The 23,353-nt window shown below is 40.9% G+C and overlaps 1 protein-coding gene across 1 annotated transcript in view; it reads left to right on the top strand.

Annotated features, from left to right (window-relative positions):
* Window positions 1-23,353, top strand: part of LMBRD1 (LMBR1 domain containing 1) — a 270,616-nt gene that overhangs the window by 60,806 nt on the left and 186,457 nt on the right. The window contains exon 4 of the mRNA XM_089681325.1: window positions 17,599-17,696. Coding sequence (XP_089537451.1) covers window positions 17,599-17,696 — 98 coding nt within the window. The remainder of the gene's footprint in view (window positions 1-17,598; window positions 17,697-23,353) is intronic.

Below are 23,353 nucleotides of genomic sequence, written 5' to 3'. Positions count from 1 at the left end.
TAAAATAAAATGTTTTGTTATTTAAAAAAAAATAAGCCTTTTAGTATCACTTTAGGCCACTGAGAGCTTTACTATAATTAGCAGGAAATTAAGATCAGTGTGATGACTGACAACAAGTAGTGTTAATATTGTACCATGTTGGGAAATTATTCATGCAAACTTGTTAAGATTCTAAGTTTTCTTTAACACTGAGCTCTAAGCTGATATAAAAAGACAGATTATTGTAGCTCTCTAATCATTAATGCCTCATTAAATGCTTTTTTGTAAAGCAAGTAGTGCAGGTGACAACAGTGGGAGGAGCCTAACCGCATATAGATAACTTGCGCCTCTTTACCATATGCACAGTACACATACTGTGCCACTTTCTTTCTACCCACTTAATATGCTTTAAAGAGATCCTGGGAGCGGTTTAAGATTTTTTTTTTTTTAATTTAAATATTTTTATTAAAACATGAAGCATATTAGATTTGTGTGTGATATTTTTTAATTAGTTGCTTTTTCCTTTATTTTATAAGCTTCGCAAAACTAAATGGCAGTCCAGCAATTCTGGGAGTGCCAGATTCTATTATCTTCCCGTTCCCCCAGCAGCTGTCATGGCTCATGCTGACACGGCTTGAGACATTTGCTGATGGAATAAATGAATGAAAGTGTCTTCAACCTGCAGCCTTGAGAGCTTCGGAAAGAGTCTCTCCAGAGCTGCTGGGTCATGGAAAAAAAAAAATTCTTTCATACTATCATCAAGAAACTGTTGTTTTCAACTGCTGCACTATCATTACTAGTGTGCAACTCTGAGACTCGAGCACTGAATCATACCTGTGCCAGCTCCCTGCGAAGCCGCCTATTGATAGTGCAGAGCCCAAAAAACAGGAGCCACCTGCTAATAGTATGATTGACATTTTTTTTTTTTTTTTTTTTAAGAAAAACTCTCACAGCAATCAGGTCTGCAGGATTAAAACACTAGTATTCACTTCTACTGTCAGCAAGGGACTCAAGCACTGTCAGCTGAGACAGCTGCAGGGGAAGCTGGAAGATAGTAGGCTTTGACAACCCAGGAAGTGTCGAATTACTATTTATTTTGCAACATGTGGAAAAAAAACCATCCTGTTTAAACAGGTGTACAGTATCTGTTATGTGTGTTTTTAATAAAAGCATCTAAATGAAAACTACAGATACAATACTCATGCGCTGCCACAAATGAATGATAAGCTGCTGCAAGCACCTAATTGTGTGCCTACATCAATAACATTTCCTAGGAAGGGGCAGTGCTGCACTATTCTTGGGGGAATCTTAAAGCTTTTTTTTTTTTTTTTTATCTGGTGACAGGGTTGTTCTAATTACTGTGACACAGATGACACATATTGTAAGCCTCAGTAAAATCATTTTCAGAAACTGAAACATCTTTGTCTGTATTCTAAGTATAGAAAAGTAGATGAAATGTAACACTTACATTGACAAAGTTTATTAAAATAAGAACTACGAGGTGTGACAATTTAAATCCCGGAATTTCCATGACGTAGCACTATGGTGGTGATTCACAGAGCCATTCGCGCTGGAACTTGTTCTGACATATTTTAACTTGCACTCACATGGGTCATAGACCAGTTGAGTAGAAGAAATGTGTGTGCTTTGTGCTGGAGCAGCGGATTAGCATTACATTTTGCATGAAAATTGTCAAACGTGTACGTGAAACTGGAACTCTGGTTTATGCTAAAAACATTCCATGACAAAATCAAGTGTTTTTGAATGGCATAGGCGATTTAAGGAGGGGCATGAAGATGTCCACAATGATGCAAGAAATGGGCAAGCAAAAATGCAAAGGACGGATGTAAATGTGGACAAAGTGCAAACTCTTGTACACTTAGATCGAAGATTGTGCAAATGGTGGCTGAAGAATTGAACAGGGAAACAATGAGGCAGATTCAAACCGAGGATTTGGGAATTAGAAAGATTTCCAAAGATGGTACCTTGAATATTGACAGAAAATCTAAAAAAATGTCGTCTTCAAATTTCATCCAGTCTTTTGAAGAATACAGAGGATTGACTTTTTATTTTTTTTACAGTTCAGTACTAAAGTCTTCTGTTTTTTATTTTTTTTAATTTTTTTTTTAAAATAACAAATATGTCATACTTGCCTTCCCTGTGCAGTGGTTTTGCACAGAACCGCCCGGATCCTCCTTTTCTCAGGTTCCTCGCTGCTGCTCCTGGCTCCTCCCTCCTGTCAGGTGCCCCCCACAGCAAAGCAGCTTGCTATGGGGGCACCCAAGCAGGCACGCTCTCGAGCCATGGCTCTGGGTGTCCATTCACACACAGAGCATGGCTTGGCCCCTCCCCTCCCTCTCGGCTCACTGTCTTTGTGATTGACAGTAGCTTCCGCTGCTGCCTCAGCCAATTTCGAGTGAGAGACCCTGGAGAACCGAGGCTTTCGTGACATTGCTGAAGCAGGATGGGGCTCGGGTAAGTGTTAAGAGGGGCTGGGGGGCTGCTACACACAGAAGGTTTTTTACCTTCACGCATGAAGGTAAAAAACTGGTAGCCTACTTTAAATTGTCAAACTTCATACTTCACAACCAACAACTGTTGAGACACTGAGCACTTTGATTGGGGTATACAATATTATTAACATTGAGTTCAGGGGCTCTGCAATATATAATGTACAGTGTGCAGTGGTTAGCAGTATGTAATGTACAGTCCAGCATACAGAGTGCAGCAGCCATGTAACATTAACCGCTTCCGCGCTGCCTTATAGCAGAAATACTGATACAGGGTGGCACTTGTGTGCAAAATCACGTGTGTATATATACTTGATTTTGCAGTTCTGGGTAGGGGGCGCGAGCCCTACCTGCACCACCATTCGTGGCCTCGTCTGTCAATCACTGGGTCACAGCCGGTGATTTCTAGCACTGATCACTGTATTGGTGTCACTTCACTGAGGATGTCAGTGACACCAAGTCAGTTCCCTCCAATGTCAGAATGCCCGCTGCAGTCCCGCTATAAGTCGCTGATTGCCGCCATTACTAATAAGAAAAAATCCAGTATATCTTGATATGTTTCATAGGAAAAAGTCAAAAATATTGTTTGTTTTTGTCCTCAAAATTGTCAGGCCTTCATTTGTTTATAGCGCAAAAAATAAAAACCGCACAAGCGATCAAATACCACCGAATGAAAGCTGTATCTGTGGAGGAAAAAAGGGATGTAAATTTCATTTGGGTGCAGCATTGCATGACCGCACAATTGTCAGTTGTTAAAGTAAAGCAGCGCCGCATCGCAAAAAAATGGCCTGGTCAGGAAGGAAGGTAAATCCTCTGGAGGGCAAGTAGTTCATCATATATTGTACACAGTATGTTACATAATACTCACTTCTACGTTCTGTTTGCTGTGCCATATGTTGCACTCTCCTGAATGCTGCACTCCAAGCAAACAGAGTGCAGAACTTGGGAGTACTTAACACACAGCCCAGAGTGCTGGCAGTTGGGCAACAATCCCCCCAAGCAAAAATCTTTCCTGGTAAAGCCCCCTCTTGGGGAAAAAGAAAAAAGGTTACGCTTCCAAGCCAACCCCATCGGCATAAACTTCCCATCCGCAGCAAAATTCTTCCTATCAAAAGCAAACCACCCCAAAACCACTGTCCATGTCTTGTTTCTGCACCACTCACTTCTTGTTCACTGCTCACCTTTACACCTCTTATCTACTATTCACCTCTGCACCCCCTCATTCACAGTCTGCTTCATCACTCTTCTACCAAACGTCTACTCCCCCCTCTCACACATGCATACAATACAACCCCATGCCCCAATCCTCACCCCACCCCCAACCAAACTAATATATAATGAAGTCCATTGCCCCCTACTCATACTTGTGCTCCCCCTGCAATCAATACAGCCCCCCACAATTAGCCCTGGTTCACACCAGTGCGACTTCAGTTGCGACGTAAGATTTACAAATTGCACGTGAAGTTACATATAATGTATTTCTATGGCGATCCGAAGTAGCGCGATTTAAAAAATAGCTCCTGCACTACTTTTTTCAGATTTTCATTGCAACTTGCATTGACTCCTGTTAAATGAAGTTGCAAGCCACATTGAAATCAAAAAGGTACAAATCGCACTGATCTGCAGCTTTGAAATTGCGCTACTTCAAGTGAAGTAGCGCGATTTCAAAGTTGCCTTCAGTGTGAACCAGGGCTTAATGTCCTCTTGAAGATGCTGCCAGGGGCATGTGTGGCATGTTACTGAGCAAGAACAGGAAGGATACTTGTATAGGACTGTTCTTTGCCAGCTGCAAATTGACAGCTGTGGTTGCCACTGAGAAATAACATGGATGGCGGTGGTACCGCAAAGGTAGCTGGTGAGCTTGGTTCAAAAAATAATGGCGAGCAGTCAGGACCAAAGGAGGTGGTACTGCAAAGGCAGCCGGTGAGCTTGGTTTAAAAAATAATGGTGAGCAGTCACATTGTCAGGACCAAAGGAGGTGGTACTGCAAAGGCAGCTGGAGAGTTTGGTTCCAAAAATAATGGTGAGCAGTTACAATGTCAGGACCAAAGGAGGTGGTACTGCAAAGGAAGGTGGTGAGCTTGGTTTTTAGAATAATGGTGAGCAGTTACAATGTCAGGACCAAAGGAAATGCATCATGAGATGTGGGCTTCATTCATTAGGTGCCCATTGCTAGAGTCTCCCATGGTTAGTATATTTGTATCTAGCAAATATCCCACCTTATGCTTGTTTTTCTTGCTAATTTTAAAATAAGATTTTCAAGTAAAAAAAAAAATGATCTTGGAGATCATAACTGTATCACTCTAAGACTAGAGAGATGCTGCTAGAGTAGCGAAATTGTATTGGACCTCTAGGATGGTCTTATGACTTCATTACCAACCTGTGCTTTATCACAGACACCCATGAGTATAGTGTGCAATAATCTACTTGCTGTTTTTTGGCTGCAGGCTTCCTGTTTATGATTGCACCCAGTTGGGAGGAAAAGACTAGTGCATGGGGTTTATTGATCCAGAGGGAAACAAAATAAAGAATAGAGGTAAAATAAATTGTTTAGTTTTGTGTAAATGGCAGAACCTGCCTGCAGTAGAAGGCAATCTCGAAGGCAATTCCTTTTACTCTTATATGAAGTTTAGCTTCTAAATGTTTCTTTCCAGTCTTTAAGGTCAAATGTCAAACTTTACAACTTTTTAATTTGAAATGTAATTTTCTTTAGTGAAGATGGGTTTGTGATTTCAGTGAACACATGTATTATTATCTCTCAGCAAAAGTGAGAGAGCAAGTATTATGACTAAATATTGGCTAAAAGTTTTTTATTTAATTTAACCAAATTATGTTTGTACAATAACCCTAATATCTATTGAAGCCAACAAAATCGAATAACATAGTATATGTTATAGATAAATTCTGTCTTTTAGGCTGATTTCACTATGTGCTTTACTGTGCAATAAGTCAGCGCACATTCACACGTGTGTTGTGGTGCCATAAGTTGAAAATGGCACTCTAGTGCACCTATACAGTCCCTGCCACCACACCTGCACTACATGCCACATCGTGTATGTTTTGGTGTGCTGCATTGCTGAAAATGCTGTATTTCAACTGAATGGGCTGTCCTATTGCACATGATTTTGTGCTAAGAGGCACCCCCATACATGTGTAAAGTGACCCTGAATGTGCGTTTTTGTGTGTGTGTCCTGTATTTGTGAAAAGACAAAAAAACAAGATGTAATAAATGGTTATATTAAAGTGTTCCTAAACCCAGGACCCTGCATTCACTATATCTGGTCTCCCACAATACACAGAACATAGAAGTGCAATTATCGTAGTAAATATAAACTGCTAAATACCTTTTCTCATCAGCAGTTAGAGCAGTCTTGTGACTTCCATCAGTGTTCAGCAGAGCACTGGTTAAAGCTGGTAGAAGAGTTTTCTTTCTGCTGTAGGAGGATGCCAAACACCTGACCTCTGTCTGTGCAGTGCTGATTGGCCCTTTACTGATCATATGCACGCTCCCAAGAAAAAAAAAATCTCTAGCAATTCACACTAAACTGAGCATGTGCAGAATGGCTACGGTTCTGTCTGTCTTATCAGGAGATAAGATGGACATTTGAACAAGAGGAGGAGCAGAGAAGTCAGGATCAAAAGGCCTTTTTACACAATGCAGAGGATTAACCCCTTAGGTTCCACAGTGAGTATAACAAGCATGCTTTACTGCATTTACAGACTGATTTTACTGTTGTGGGTTTAGTAACACTTTAATATTAATATGGACCTCTCAGTAAGTTTATAAATCTGCGTGAATACATTTCTGACATGTCACAATATACATTGACAATATACACCGATCAGCCATAACATTTATTATCTCATTACAATGGCATCTGAAACTTGATGGGATATATTAGGCAGGACGTAAACATGTTGTCCCTGAATTTGTTGTACTGAAAGCAGAAAAAATGGGCATCACAGTTTGTTGTGTATGGGGCTGCATAGCCACAGATCGGTCTGAGTGCCCATGCTGACTTGTATCCACAGCTAAAAGCACCTACAATAGGCATATGAGCATCAGAACTGGACCATGGAGCACTGGAAGAAGGTGGTCTGGTCTTTTATCTGCTCATTCTAATTGGGATATTGAGGGAATAACACAGACATGGCCATGGAACAGCTGAGAAGCCAATTGTCCCATTACTTTTGGTCCCTTAACAAGTGGGAGGCACATATGCAAACTGTTGTAATTCCTACACCGTTCACCTGATTTGGATGTAAATACCCTCAAATTAAAGCTGACAGTCTGCAGTTAAAGCACATCTTGTTCGTTTCATTTCAAATCCATTGTGGTGGTGTATAGAGCCGCCAAAAATTTTAGAATTGTGTCGATGTCCCAATATTTATGGACCTGACTGTAAGTATTTGATCCCCTATCATTTAACAGGATTTCTGACTACCAGGTATCTTTCACACAGGTAACAAGCTGGGATTAGAAGCAGTCTCTTAAAGGGAGTGCTGCTAATCTCATTTTGTTACCTGTATAAAAGACACCTGTCCACAGGAGCAATCAAACAATCAGATTCCAAACTCTCCACTATAGAAAAGACCAAAGAGCTGTTCAAGGATGTCAGGGACAAGTATGTAGATCTACAAAAGGCTGGACTGGCTGCAAAAGTATCGCCAAGCAGCTTGGTGAGAAGGGGACAACAGCTGGTGCAATCATTCGCAAATGAAAGAAACACGAAACAACTGTCAGCCTCCCTAGGTATGGTGCATGCACCATGCAAGATCTCACCTCGTGGAGTGTCAATGATCATGAGAATATTGAGGAATCATCCCAGAACTACACGTGAGGATCTTGTAAATGATCTCCAGGCAGCTGGGACCACAGTCACCAAGAAAACAGATGGTAACACACTACGCCGACAAGGATTGAAATCTTGCAGTGTCCGAAAGGTCGCACTGCTCAAGAAAGCACATGTCCAGGCCCGTCTGAATTTTGCCACTGAACATCTGAATGATGCAGAGGAGGACTGGTTGAAAGTGTTGTGGTCAGATGAGATCAAAATCGAGCTCTTTGGCATCAACTCAACTTGCCGTGTTTGGAGGAGGAGGAATGCTGCCTATGACCCCACGAACACCATCCCAACTGTCAAACATGGTGGTGGAAACATTCTGCTTTGGGGATGTTTTTCTGCTAAGGGGACAGGACAACTGCCCGCATCAAAGGGACGATGGATGGGGCAATGTACCATCAAATCTTGGGTGAGAAACTTCTTCCCTCAGCCAGGGCATTGAAAATGGGTCGTGGATGGGGTGATCCAGCATGACAATGACCAAAAACACACGGCCAAGGCAACAAAGGAGTGGCTCAAGAAGAAGCACTTTAAGGTCTTGGAGTGGTCTAGCCAGTCTTCCAGAACTTAATCCAATTAAAAATCTGTGGAGGGAGCTGAAAGTTCGAGTTCCCAAACGTCAGCCACCAAACCTTAATGACTTGAAGAGGATCTGCCAAGAGGAGTGGGCCAAAATCCCTCCTGAGATGTACGCAAGCCTGGTGGCCAACTACAGGAAATGTCTGACCTCTGTGATTGCCAACAAGGGATTTGCCACCAAGTACGAAGTCATGTTTAGTGAAGGGGATCAAATACTTATTTCCCTCATGAACATGCAAATCAGTGCATAATTTGTTAGACATGCATTTCTTTTGAATATTTTGTTGCTATTCTCTCAGTGTTACAACACACCTACCATTCGATTTTTAGGCTGATCATTTCTTTGTGAGTGGGCAAACATTCAAAATCAGCGGGGGATCAAATACTTATTTCCTTCACTGTATATATAATATTACTACTTTCACTGTATAAATTAACTCCTTATAGCAGTGATTATCTGCTGTTTTTGTACTGTAATTGTTTTTTTTAACCCCATAATGACAGGCAATACAAAAAGGATTCTGCTGCTAATAAATGACTTGGTGACAGTGGGCACAGGCATCTTGCATCAATCTACCTACCTATGACAAGGGAGTCTGTCATTCATGATATTATATTACAATCCTGTCTGAAATTCTGCAAAACAGTGTTTTAGGTCTTTAATTTTTTTTTTTGCTTTTAAATAAAAATTTAGATCTGAGTCTGATGATATATACCAGATTCAAGCTTTAATAGTATATTCTATCTCTCCTGTCTGTTATTCTCAGAGTAGATTATATATTTTGTTTCCTTACCATATAGTTGGATATTTATATTTACCATTGCATATAGATATTCAAGAATACATTATCTTTTTTTTAAACTTTACATATTAACTAAATTATACACCACACTTTGTTTTTGAGGTTTTGTTCTGATTAATCTAAATAATATTTGTCCAGCTAATCAATTATAAAAATAATCGTTAATTGCAGCCTTACAAAACTCTGCCACTCAATAGAGCCAGGTAATTAACACCACTTTTTTCCAGTTGTGGAATACAGTGCTAACACCACCCTGCCCACATTGGATAGTGTGCAAGCAGTAGCATGCTTATGAGCTCCACATATTTGTATGTAGCTCATCCGATTGGCTTCCAGATGCTGTCCCATCCTTTTTTCCAATCTAAGTACTGCTGTATAAAGTGTTTAAAACATTAATTTCATTTACAAAAAATAAATAAATAGTTAATGAACACAGAAAAACATTCATATAGGTAACTGTGTTTTTTTTTTTTTTTTTTTCATCTGCCTGGAGTTTGGATTTAATGACATTTCAGTAGTATATATTGCAGGAGAAAGGTTTCAGATCTATTTCTATAGTCTTTTCCTGCCTTGTAAAGTCTATTACTATCTATCTCTGTTAAAGGGCGTAAGAGGCACTGGTGTGGGACGGAAAGATGAGCACAAGCAATAATAACCTGACATTGATACTTTTTTGACTTTCCAACTTTATCAAACACACAAACATAAAAAAAAAAACTTCAGTTGGAGTTTGGTTTGAAGGTTTAAAGAGAAACTGTTACCTTGTCCATACAGTTACAGTGTCTCTGCAAATAGCACCCTGGTCCCCCCATTCTCCCTTTACTAATGATCACTCGCTGCTCCTTTCTTCCTCAGAGTTGGCACTAAAATGATTGGTTTCACTAATTCAAGGAGAGTTGTTGTCACTACTCCAGTCATGTGAGTGTTTAGGTTTAGCGATTGGCTGTTAGACCCCAGCACTGTCACAGGAGAAGATGTTGTATATTCCTCCATACAGTACCTCGAAGTTTCTAATATCGTGGATGGCTGAGGCAGTGCTGGTGTGTATAAGACTAAGTTCACAGTAGTTAGTAGGCGTTAGACAGGCATTTGGGAAGCGTTTTCAAGGATGTCAGGGACAAGCATGTAGACCTACAAAAGGCTGGACTGGGCTGCAAAAGTATCACCAAGCAGCTTGGTGAGAAGGGGACAACAGTTGGTGCAATCATTCGCAAATGAAAGAAACACGAAACAACGAGTGAAAATTCTACACATGACAGCACACAGTGCTGTTCACACTAAAGCATTAGCGTTGTGGCAAAATTGACACCTCCTGTTGAGTCAGGAGGAGCTGAAGCCTCCCTTTCAAGTCTATGGGGACGCTTCTCAAATGCATAGCAGGCGTTTCGGAGCGTTAATACCATTAAACTTCATTGTAGGCATTTGTGGTGCGGTTTTAACGCTTGGCAAAAGCCTATCGGACACCTCAAAAATGCTCATAGGGCATTTGGAGAGTGTTTGAGGAGCGTTAAAACCACTTCCCAAACGCCTGTCTAACGCTATAGGGGCCTTTGGCAAGCGTTAGAAATTAGTCAAGTGTGAACGAGCCCTAAGGGTTAAAGGTTGGGTGTGTGCCTTTTGCAGGGACAGTGTTATTGTCCTGCCAATGTAGTTCTGGGACCTTACATTCACCATTGGAATAGCTGTCTGAAACCTTTCCTCCTTGCATGCCCTCAGTATTGTAAGCAGGAATCTGGTATAGGATTGTATTATTGCCCGTTCGCTAGTCTTTATGCTTTACAGCAGCATTCATTGTGAAGTGGTCCTTACAGTTACGTGAGCCACTTAAAAATAATTTGTATCGTTAGTTTCCATATTTCCTTTTGTTTTTTGTAAATGATTCTACTCTTTGCAAGGGCTGAATCAAATCCACTGGTTATTGCCTTTTAATAAATGCTTAATTTGGAGTTACAATAGGTGATGGTTGAGTTTGAAGCAGAACAATCCTCAATGTGTTCAGATGGGATTGTACAGTGAAGAAAATAAGTATTTGATCCCCTGCTGATTTTAAAAGTTTGCCCACTCACAAAGAAATGATCAGTCTAAAAATCAAATGGTAGGTGTGTTGTAACACTGAGAGACAGAATAGCAACAAAAAATTCAAAAGAAATGCATGTCTAACAAATTATGCACCAATTTGCATGTTCATGAGGGAAATAAGTATTTGATCCCCTTCACAAACCATGACTTAGTACTTGGTGGCAAATCCCTTGTTGGCAAACTCAGAGGTCAGACATTTACTGTAGATGGCCACCAGGCTTGCACACATCTCAGGAGGGAATTTGACCCACTCCTCTTGGCAGATCCTCTCCAAGTCTTTAAGGTTTGGTGGCTGGTGTTTAGCAACTCGAACTTTCAGCTCCCTCCACAGATTTTCAATCGGATTAAGGTCTGGAGACTGACTAGGCCACTCCAGGATCTTAATGTGCTTCTTCTTGAGCCACTCCTTTGTTGCCTTGGCCGTGTGTTTTGGATCATTGTCATGCTGAGACACCCATCCACGACCCATTTTCAAAGCCCTGGCTGAGGGAAGAAGGTTCTCACCCAAGATTTGACGGTACATTGCCCCATCCATCGTCCCTTTTGATGCGGTGCAGTTGTCCTGTCCCCTTAGCAGAAAAACACCCTCAAAGCAGAATGTTTCCACCACCATGTTTGACAGTTGGGATGGTGTTCGTGGAGTCATAGGCAACATTCCTCCTTTTCCAAACATGGTGAGTTGAGTTGATGCCAAACAGCTCGATTTTGGTCTCACTAGGCCACAACACTTTTTCAACCAGTCCTCCTCTGCATCATTCAGATGTTCAGTGGCAAACTTCAGACGGGCCTGGACATGTGCTTTCTTGAGCAGAGGGACCTTTCGGGCACTACAGGATTTCAATCCTTGTCGGCGTAATGTGTTACCAATTGATTTCTTGGTGACTGTGGTCCCAGCTGCCTGGAGATCATTGACAGAATCCTCACGTGTAGTTCTGGGATGATTCCTCACTGTTCTCATGATCATTGACACTCCATGAGGTGAGATCTTGCATGGTGCACCAGTCCTAGGAAGACTGACAGTTGTTCTGTGTTTCTTCCATTTGCGAATGATTGCACCAACTGTTGTCACCTTCTCACCAAGCTGCTTGGCGATAGTTTGGTAACCCAGTCAAACCTTGTGTAGGTCTACAATCTTGTCCCTGACATCCTTTGATCTTTGCCATGGTGGAGAGTTTGGAATCTGATTGTTTGATTGTTCCTGTGGACAGGTGTCTTTTATTTTATTCAGGTAACAAATTGAGATTAGCAGTACTCCCTTTAAGAGACTGCTTCTAATCTCAGCTTTTTACGTGTATGAAAGACACCTGGTAGCCAGAAATCCTGCTGAATGATAGGGGATCAAATACTTATTTCCCTCATGAACATGCAAATCAGTGCATAATTTGTTAGACATGCATTTCTTTTGAATTTTTGGTTGCTATTCTGTCTCTCAGTGTTACATTACACCTACCATTCGATTTTTAGACTGACCATTTCTTTGTGAGTGGGCAAACATTCAAAATCAGCAGGGAATCAAATACTTATTTCCTTCACTGTATGTTTTCGATCACACTGCCTCCACCATATTTTACAGACGATGTTGCGTGCTTTGGATCATGAGCTGTTCCAAGCCTTCGCCACGCTTTTTTTTTCTTCCTGTCATTCTGGTACAGGTTAATCTTAGTTTCATCTGTCCAAAGAATGCTTTTCTAGAAACGGTCTGGCTTTTTTAGATGTTTTTTGGCAAAGTCTCTAATCTGGCTTTTCTATTCTTCAGGCATATGAATGGTTTGCACCTTGTGGTGAACCTTCTTTATTTGCTCTTGTGAAGTCTTCTCTTGATTGTAGACTTTGACAATGATACACCCACCTCCTGGTGAGTGTCCTTCACTTGTCTGGATGTTGTATAGCTGTCTGAAACCTTTCCTCTTGGCATGCCCTGGGTAATCTACAGGAAACCATTTGGTCATCTTAAAGAATAAACTCAAGAGCAAAAATGCAATGTACTTTCATTACATGTGGTTGGCTTCATTAGTTTTTATTTTTGCTGATAGCATTTTCAGCAGATAATGAAAATACCTATTGATATTGCCAGAAATTTAGTGTTCTATGAGCTGCACTGAAAAATATCTTCCTTTCCATTTTCTATAAACAACCATTTGCCCTGTCCCCAATATAATGGAGACAAAGAGATATGGATATTTTGTAGTCCAAAGAGTCCAGAGAGAAGCTTAGGGCAACAGCCGTAGATACCATGGAGAGTTGACATAGCCACCCAGGGACAGAAAGTGTTATTTGCAGGATTACCAAAGAAAACAAATCCAGCCACCACACCAAGAATTAGTAAGATGTAATATATGCAATATCATCATACTGTATATGCCTTCAAATGTCAACAGTTTACTACTCACAGAGGGAATATGGAATCTCTGACAAGAACAACATATTGTATTGGTGTTCATATTCCAATTTCTTGGTTCAGTGGTTCTATTCACATTTTAAATTGTTTGATTGTATATAGATAATGCATTCTGTGTTTAATAATATAGCATATACAATTGCAACACAAACCATATTAAATGTTAAGTCTGCAGTGCTGTAATTTTCTGTAAAATACAATGTGAACCTGGAGGCATTCTATACACAGATGGTGTATAGCCCCCCCCCCTCAAAAAAAAAATTTAATTTCCTGCTTGTGTGCTTGGCTCACTGATTTTCCCAGAAGTCTGCACTAAGCTGTAAAACAGATTTTGGGTGTCCACTGCAATAAATATTTAATTTTTGGGGAGATACCGCCAAAGGGGCTAATCATGTTGGGATTCAGACCCTGCCACTTTCCTAATTTGAACCCTGTGCAGCAGCTGATCAGTAATGAAAGTCACTCCCATTCAGATTCACTTTGCACAGAGGCAGAGAAACAAACAGCTATTTCTTCAGAATAGCAAGAGATGGGAATCTGCAACAAAGTTTAAAATCCCTGCAATGCGCATAGATCACCTAGAGGGGAATGTTTACTCCTCAATAAAAGTGGAGTTACTTTTTAAGAATAGCTGTGTTTTTCCAAGAAACATTTGTCAAACAGGAATTGACATCGGCTGTTTATTTACATAATGATTATAGCATTGAAGCTTTAAAGTATTGATGATTTTATCAGTTTGGAGGTCAGGTGGAAGCTGCCACCCAATTGATTCCACACAGCCCACAGTAGCAAGACCCCCCCCCCCCACCCATGCCGGTATAGAGGAGGGAGGAGAGCGCACACATCCGCTTCCCTTCTTGTCCTGTGATGTCTCTTCCAGGTCCCCGTTGACAGATTCCTGGCCATCGAGCCCAGGAAAGAATGTAATGTGGTGCAATGTGCTCTGCATTGCATTCAATGGAACACAGGACCCTGCATGTCGCAAAAAAAAGAGAACCTGTCACCAAAAAAATCATCACATGTGATAAAAAAAAACAAACAATTAAGTTACATCCAAGCATATGACCCCCCCCCCCCAAAATTTTTCAAGACCCTCCCACCCCCACATATATACGCATGTACAAACGTAAAAGCAGGCGCTGCGATGCCTACACATGAAAACGTTGATTGCGATACACGTTACATATCGCTGCACACATCAGAAGGAGAGCAATAATTCTAGCACCAGACCTCCTCCGTAATGCTAAACTGATGACCTATAAGAGGCTTTAAACCTATAGAAAATATAGGGTACTAAAGTTTTTGTTGCCGTTTCACGAGCGCATGCAAATTTAAGGTATGACACGTTTGGTATTTATTTACTCAATGCAACCTCATCTTTTATATTTTACAAAAGAAATTGGATAATTTATTGCTTTTTGTGCCCTAAAATTAACTTAAGTGTACTTTTGTAATGAAATTGTGCGTTTCCTAGACCTTTTGTGATAATATTGTGTGGCATAAAAAAATTGGAACTGCCGCTATTTTATTCTCTAGGGTCTTTGATTTCAGAAAATATATAATGTTTGGGGGTTTTGTGTAATCTTCGGGGCTAAAATTATTTTTTAAACGCATGCAAAAACCAAACCGCTCAGGCAGCGAAAGGGATAAAGGATAAGCCGGACACTCCCATTTCCTGACGAGGATCCAATCTGTGCTCATTACACTGCAGTGTCTATCCCCTCCCTGCTAGTCCCCGGGTGCAGTGCTGGAGACAGGCACGGAGGAGAGGAGGAGATATACAGTGCAATGTTAAAAATATTAAATGTTTAAGTCGCCATGAAGCCCTTTTGTTTTTAAAAGACCCAGACATTGCTAAAAGCAGATTTAAATACAATTTTGGTTAAAATTTATTTATTATCTGGACAAGTAAATTATCATGAGGGAAAAGTAGATTGGGGCACCAATTCAGTTAGGCACAATTTTTAGTTTTTTTCAGGTATTTACCAAAACATATTCAAGCTATAGTTTTATATAATGGATATGGGCACACTCTCAGGTTTAATTTGAAGGTATGTACATCCAAAGTGGAGGAAGGGTTTAGGAATTACAGCTCTTAAGAGTAGCTATCCCCCTTTTTTTCAAGGGACCAAAAGTAATTGGACAAATGAATATAATCATAAATGAAATGTTCATTAATATTTTGTTGAGAGTCCTTTACTGGCAATGACTGCCTGAAGTCTGGAACCCATGAACATTACTAAAGACTGGGTTTCCTTCTTTCTAAAGCTTTGCCAGTTTCTAACTGCAGCTGTCTTCAGTTGTTCTTTGTTTTTGGGTCTTTCTGCCTTTTAGTTTTGCTTTCAGCAAGTGAAATGCATGCTCATTTGGGTTGAGATCAGGTGATTGACTCGGCCATTGCAGAATATTCCACTCCTTTCCTTCAAAAGCTCCTGAGTTGCTTTTGCTGTGTGTTTTGGATCATTGTCCATCTGTACTGTGAAGAGCCGTCCAATCAACCTTGCTGCATTTGACTGAATCTGGGCTGACAGTATATCTCTAAACACTGAAGAATTAATCTGGCTGCTTCTGTCTTCTGTCACATCATCAATAAACACCAATGACCCACTGCCACTGGAAGCCATGCATGCCCATGCCATCACACTGCCTCCACCATGTTTTACAGATGACATTGTGTGCTTTGGATCATGAGCTTTCCAAGCCTTCTCCACACTTTTTTCTTCCCGTCATTCTGGTACAGATTAATCTTAGTTTCATCTGTCCAAAGAATGCTTTTTTAGATGTTTTTTGGCAAAGTCTAATCTGGCTTTTCTATTCTTGAGGCTTATTAATGGTTTGCACCTTGTGGTGAACCCTCTTTATTTTTATTGTGAATGGGTTTTTCTTTACCATAGAGAGGATCCTGTGATCATCCACCACTGTTGTCTTCCATGGACGTCCGTGCCTTTTTATGTTGCTGATCTCACCAGTGCGTTCTTCTTTCCTCAGAATGTACCAAACTGTTGATTTGACCACTGCTGCTGCTATCTCTCTGATGGATTTGTTTCATTTTTGAAGCCTTACAATGGCCTGTTTCACTTGCATGGACAGCCTCTTTGAACGCATGATGTAGGTTCACAGCAAAAGATTCCAAATGCAAATGCCACACTTAGAATAATCTCCAGTCCTTTTACTTGCTTAATTGATGAAGAAATAACGAAGGAGTAGCCCACACCTGGCCATGAAACCGCTTTTCATTCAATTGTCCAATTACTTTTGGCCCCTTGAAAAGAGGGGGATGGCTGCTCTTAAGAGCTGTAATTCTTAAACCCTTCCTCCAATTTGGATGTACATATAATATGCAGATCTGGAGTTCTGACTTTCGTCTGACTTATCTTCATGAAATTTCCAGGTCAGTGATTCAGAAAGAAATGAGACCAGAGACCACCAGGAACTAGCAATTTTCAGAAGGAGGTCAGCATTGGCAGACTCTCCATTTCTCTCATTACAAGTTTCCATCAATATAGTTGGTCTGCTGGGTTATTTCCTGAAAGAGGCACAGTATCATGTACCTGTTGATGGAGGCCAATGGAGAGTGGGCTTCCCTTGCGGCTAAGCTCCGAACTCCCCTGAGAGTGGGACAGCAGGAGTCAGGCCCAAAGTTGCACAGGTCGCTTGTAGGAGTGCTGGTTGGTGGTCCACTCAGAAGCACAGCTGGTGCATGGAGATAGGTCTGCAGACAGGCGGCGCCTGTGCGTGGTATGCAAGCACTTCTGGGATTTAGATGTTTACTGGGTAGTTGGTTCAAGCCAAGGTCAGGTACCAGGTGGGAATCAGAGCAGATGTAGTCAGATGGTCAGATGGGATAGCCAAGGTCATACACAGAGGAGCGAGAGAGAGAGTATCCGTAAGCCAAGCCGCGGTCAGATCAGGGGTAAAGCAGAGTAGACAGGTCCAGGAGCATGCCAAGTCGGTAACAGAGAATCACAGGGCACTGGGAGCTAGAGATCATCCAGCAACTTGAGGAAGTGATGATCCTCCTTATAAAGGCCGTCTGGCACCAGACTGAGGCTGATGTGTACTTCTGCGGCCATGTAGAGTACTGGCAGAAATGTCAGATCTTCCAGAACTTCTGCCGTGGACAGGACCCTGACACACAGTCAAAAAGGAGAAGACATGGCACAGGTCTGAAATGCCCCAGACTCCACTAATTGAACAAAATGGTCAGTGGTTAAAGCAGCCAAAAAGTAACAATTTTGGGGCTTCAGTGTAAGCTGTCCTATAAAGCTTAAATTCACATTTACCATGTGTCATAATTCACGATTTAAAACTGCATTTAAAAAAAAAAGTACGGATATGTCAAAGTCACTATATCATTAAGAATGGTATGAATTAACCTTTTTGTTTTGTGTTCCCTTTTTTTTCAGCATTATATTCAATGATTCTGTTCTGTGTGTTTTTGTGGATCCCTTTTGTCTATTTTTACTATGAGGAAAAAGATGAAGAGGACCGAAATCACTGCTCAGTAAGTTATTTTTGTAATATTCATCACCTTTTCTTTTTAATTTAAAATGTGTGAACTAGTGCAACATTTTTGTACTAACCAGTATTAAAAAGTAAATCCAGGCAAGAAAAAAAAATAAAAAATCGGCAAGCTGCTATAGCATTCTAACAAGCAAATTTCTCTTTGCATCCTAATGTGAGTGATCCACTTAGGTCCCAGTACACTGCTTACGTGCTCATGCAGGGGACAATAGGAAGTACAGTTGTGTTCAAAATAATAGCAGTCAGACATCACTAACCTGATCAATCACTGTTTTTGGTAGAAATGATATTTCTACATGGCAAATAATTTACTAGCAGGTCTAGTAGAGTAATAGAAATCCAAAAGACCCAACAGTCATGACATGCATGCTGCTGATTCTGTGTAATTGAATCACTAATTGAAAGGGGCATGTTCAAAATAATAGCAGTGTGGAGTTCTATTAGTGAGGTCATTCATTCTTTGAAAAACAGGTGGCAATTATTGCCCTTATTTAAGGAAGGAAGGCAGCAAATGTTGTACATGCTGCTTACAGTGCATTTCTCTCTGAAATTCTGAGCAAAATGGGTCGTTCCAGACATTGTTCAGAAGAACAGCGTACCTTGATTAAAAAGTTGATTGGAGAGGGGAAAACATATAAAGAAGTGCAGAAAATGATAGGCTGCTCAGCTAAAATGATCGCAAATGCTTTAAAATGGCAACCAAAACCTGAAAGACGTAGAAGAAAGCGAAAAACTACCATTCGAATGGATAGAAGAATAGCCAAAATGGCAAGGACTCAGCCAACAAACAGCTCCAGGAAGATCAAAGAAGGTCTAAAGTTACCTGTGAGTACTGTTACAATTAGAAGACGCCTATGTGAAGCCAAGCTATCTGCAAGAAGCCCCCGCAAAGTCCCACTGTTGAAAAAAAGACGTGTGCAGAAGAGGTTACAATTTGCCAAAGAACACATTGACTGGCCTAAAGAGAAATGGCACAACATTTTGTGGACCGATGAAAGTAAGATTGTTCTTTTTGGGTCTAGTGGCCGGAGATAGTTTGTCAGATGACCCCCAAACACTGAATTCAAGCCACAGTACACTGTGAAGACAGTGAAGCATGGTTGTACAAGCATCATGATATGGGGATGTTTTTCATACTACGGTGTTGGGCCTATTTATCGCATACCAGGGATCATGGATCAGTTTGAATACATCAGAATACTTGAAGAGGTCATGCTGCCTTATGCTGAAGAGGAAATGCCCTTGAAATGGGTGTTCCAACAAGACAAGGACCCCAAACACACCAGTAAACATGCAACATCTTGGTTCCAGACCAACAAGATTGACGTTATGGAGTGGCCAGCCCAATCCCCGGATCTTAATCCAATAGAAACCGTGTGGGGTGACATGAAAAATGCAGTTTCTGAGGCAAAACCAAGAAATAGAGAAGAACTGTGGAATGTAGTCCAATCATCCTGGGCTGGAATACCTGTTCACAGGTGCCAGAAGTTGGTTGACTCCATGCAACACAGATGTACAGCAGTTCTCAGAAACCGTGCTTATACAACTAAATATTAATTAGGTGATTCAAAGGAAAGCAAAATCTTCAAACATTTTTCAGTTTATATAGTGAATGTTTGAGTTTGTAAAGAAGAATACAAACACTGCTATTTTTTGAACAGTCTAATATTCACTTTTATTCAGTTTTTTTTTAGAGGAACAACACAAATTTGATATTTTTCTTCATATTTTGATTTGGAATAGAATGTGTAGTGTTCCCAATGCATTTGTGTGTATGGAAAAAAAAATGCTATTAGAAGGATTTTGAGCTTTATTCACTTTTTTCAACACACTGCTATTATTTTGAACACAACTGTATGTGCCATTTAATATCCCTTCTTTCTCTCTTCTTATGTCACCAATCACATTTAAACTTCCAAGGCAGGACAGAATCGGTTTGGTAGTTGTGAGAAACATCTACTATTTTTTTTATGTCAGGTTTTCTGTATTTAAGAGACACCAAGGAGTATGTGTCTAACATTATTAACAGGTATATTCCTATATAACCGGACTGCCGGCAAAACAAGTGGAGCAGACTGGTGAGCTATAGCAGTATTTCATTCAAAACTGTAAACACGTAAGTTGTACTTTCTGCATTCATCTTGATACATTTTTGCTAAAAATTAAAAATGCCTGTATGACAGTCGAAACAAGTACCAATTCTAATTATGTGATGCGCAAGTTTCATAAAGTTAACAAAAACCTTCTGCTACCTCCCCTGAGTGATCAAAATCCTTCAATATTTGTGGCTCACATGCTCCCCTACCCAGACACTGCAGCTCACGGTGATAGGGTTTTGGCAACAGAGGCAGTGCTTCTAATCCAGAAAGCAGTGCTAGGGACTAGGTGTGGCCAAGTGCTTATTGACAAGCTGTATCCACAGTGACAATGCTGATAGCCAAGCCCCATGCATCATCTGCTCATTCCTCTATAGTGTAGGCAAACACAGCCTACATGAGTGACAACTGTGTTTTGAATTCAGGATTAATGCAACATTGGTACCATGTCATCGCTAGCAGCTGCATTAGGTGGACTTTACAATGAATCAACGGGTATTTGCAGGACTTTGTAGGAGAACAAAAAAAACCTGTAAGCGTGGACAACTTTATAAGCAAGTGAAGTGCTGCAGCGCTTATTTTATTTTGTAGCAGGAGTCAGTTCTTAGTATTGTTTCTAACTGGTTATACGGGCATTAACATATTATGCTTATCTGCTCTGTGCAATGGAATTACAAAAATAACTGTAGAACCACTTTAAATAAGGGATATTGAATTAAAATTCACAGAGGTCCAGTCAGTAAAATTTTCTTATGGCAGTGGTCCACATCTCATGTGTGTATTATGACTCAGATCCTTCACATTACAGTCCCACCCTTCTTTACTTCACAGTCCCCCCACTTTACATCAGTGTCATCAGTACCCCCCTTCATATCACAGTCCCTCTTTAAATCAGTATCCTCAGTCTCTCCTCGCATCACAGTTCCACTCCATTTTATCAGTCCCCCCTTTACATCAGTGTCCTTACTCTTCCCTATTTACATCATAATCCCACCCCCCTCTTTACATCACAGTCCCTCCCCTTTACATCAGTGTTCTCAGTATCCCCCCCCCCCCACCTTCGCATCACAGCCCCCCTTTTAAAAGACATCAGTATCCTTAGTCTCTCATTTAGCATCACAGACCCCTGTTTACATCAATGTCCTCAGTACCTCTTCACATCACAACCTCCTCATTTCTATCATAGTCCCCCTTACATCAGTGTCCTCAGTCTTCCCTATTTACATTATAATCCTACCCCCCTCTTTACATCACAGTCCCTCCCCTTTACATCAGTGTTCTCAGTATACCCCACCACCACCTTCGCATCACAGTCCCCCCTTTAAAAAACATCAGTATTCTTAGTCTCTCATGCACTTCACAGACCGCTCTTTACATCAGTGTCCTCAGTACCCCTTCACATCACAACCCCCTCATTTCTTCCCAGTCCCCCTTACATTAGTGCCCTCAGTTTCCCCATTTGTATCACATTCCCCCTTTGCATTAATGTCCTCAGTACCCCCACCTCATATCAATCTCTTTTACATCAGTATCCTCAGTCTCCCCTTCACATCACAATTCTCCCTTTACATTACAGTGCCCTTTATACATTAGTGTCTTTAGTATCCCTTTGCATCACAGCCCTCCTTACATCAGTGTCCTCAGACCCCCTTCATATCACAGGCACAATGTTTACCTTCCTAGCCTTCCCTTTATATCGGTGTCCTCAGCCCAGCTTCCCTTCCGATTACTGCTCCCCTCCCTCACCTTCCTACCTTATACAGTAGAGCAGGGGGTGGAATGCATGGAAGATCTGGACTGAGGTTGAGAGCTGCCTAATTTTTTCATGTCACAAGTGGGCAGTTGGTTGCTAGGACCATCCCATGTCCTAGCAACCACCCATCTGCTTGTTAACTTGAAAATTGAGCAGCTTCCACCCTCTGTCCAGACCTGCTGTGCCTCTTGCTTTCTGCCCTGCCGTGAAGTTGACAACAGCAGTTGGGCAGGGGGTGGAACACCAGAAGACACCCATGCTGCTATGTGGCACAATTGTGGCCTTCTGATTAGTGATGCCTACTTTAAATGATTTCAGTAAGATTTACCGTGAGATTACATTCCTAAATTGGCCAATATGAAAATAAGCACCGATACAGGTGCCGAAAATAACCCCGCCTGTCACTGCCCGGTGGTTCTCAGCCTTACCTGAGAATCCATTCAACAATCCTGGCACTGAGCATAGAGATCACTGAAAGAAAGATGGCCTTCACTCATCTCTAGGCCCTTGGAGGACCGGAGCGACATCATTATGTCACTTCCGGTCCGGCGCCTTGTAAACAAGGCCATTTTTCTTTTTTTTTTAAAGCATTAGAATAATGCTTTTTTGATCTAATACTTTACATTGTAGAGGAGAGATTCGGGGTCTTATTGACCTCATATCTCTCCATGAAGAGGACCTGTCGCTGCTTATCCCTATTACAAGGGATGTTTGCTTTCCTTGCGATAGGAATAAAAGTGATTAAAAAAAAAAAAAATTAAAAGGGACAGTGTAAAAAAAAAAAAGTAATAAAATAAATTAAAAAATGTTTTAAAATGCCCCTGTCCCCCCCATGCTCGTGCGTAGTGTTGAACACATAAGTAGGCCACGCCCACATATGTAAACGGTGTTCAAACCACACGTGAAGTATCACCGTGAAAGTCTGAGCAAGAGCAATAATTCTAGCTCTAGACCTCCTCTGTAGCGTCACACTGGTAACCTGTAGAAAGTTTTAGAACATCACCCATGGAGATTTATAAGTACCGTAGTTTGGCGCCATTCCACAAGCATGCACAATTTTAAATCATGACATGTTGGGTATCTATTTACTCAACGTAACATCATCTTTCATGTTTTACAAAAAATTGGGTTTTCTATTGTGGGTTTTTTTAATCCTTAAAGTGTTTTTTGCCCCCAAAAATTGCGTTTGATAAATATATTAATTATTTAAAAACTGTCCATTTTGATTTTTGGCCAAGTGCATCCTGAAGTTTCAGCTATGGCACCAGAATTTTCATTTCGGTGCACCACTAAGGTAAATTTATACTGATAAATCTATTGTGATGTCTGTGTAACTATAGAAGTTGGTTGTCAGGGATTACAGGCTCAAGGCATGCAAATGCAAACAAAACTATTGCAGTTTGCTTGAGAAATGATGCATCCACATTTCTACTTTTTTCTGCAAATGCCTTTCTTGCCTTGCATCTTTGACAAAAGGAAGTTGTTTGGTAAACATGCTGCTGGCAATTTTTAGTGTTCTCAGTTGTTCGGCAGTGAAAGGAAAGTCTTGTGGAGCATATCGAGCTTACATGCTGAGTACATTTATGTTTGTGTCAATCATTTGTGTCAGCAGCGATGCCATAGACAGTGCATTACTTGAGCCACTCAACAGAATGCCATTATGGCATGCTGAGTCAGCATAATTCTGGCATAACAATCATGAGGGACGTTCGTGCTCACTATGCTTTGATAAAAATTGTCAATTCTCTGTAGTTAACGCTTCAGCAATAATTTCTAAAATGTTAACTC

Source organism: Staurois parvus, unplaced genomic scaffold (genome assembly GCF_062004578.1).
Source record: "Staurois parvus isolate SC_StPar_1 unplaced genomic scaffold, SC_StPar_1.0 ptg000264l, whole genome shotgun sequence".
In the NCBI taxonomy this organism is placed as follows: domain Eukaryota; kingdom Metazoa; phylum Chordata; class Amphibia; order Anura; family Ranidae; genus Staurois; species Staurois parvus.
Note: the sequence above shows the minus strand (reverse complement) of the source record. Positions and strands in the feature narration are given on the sequence as shown.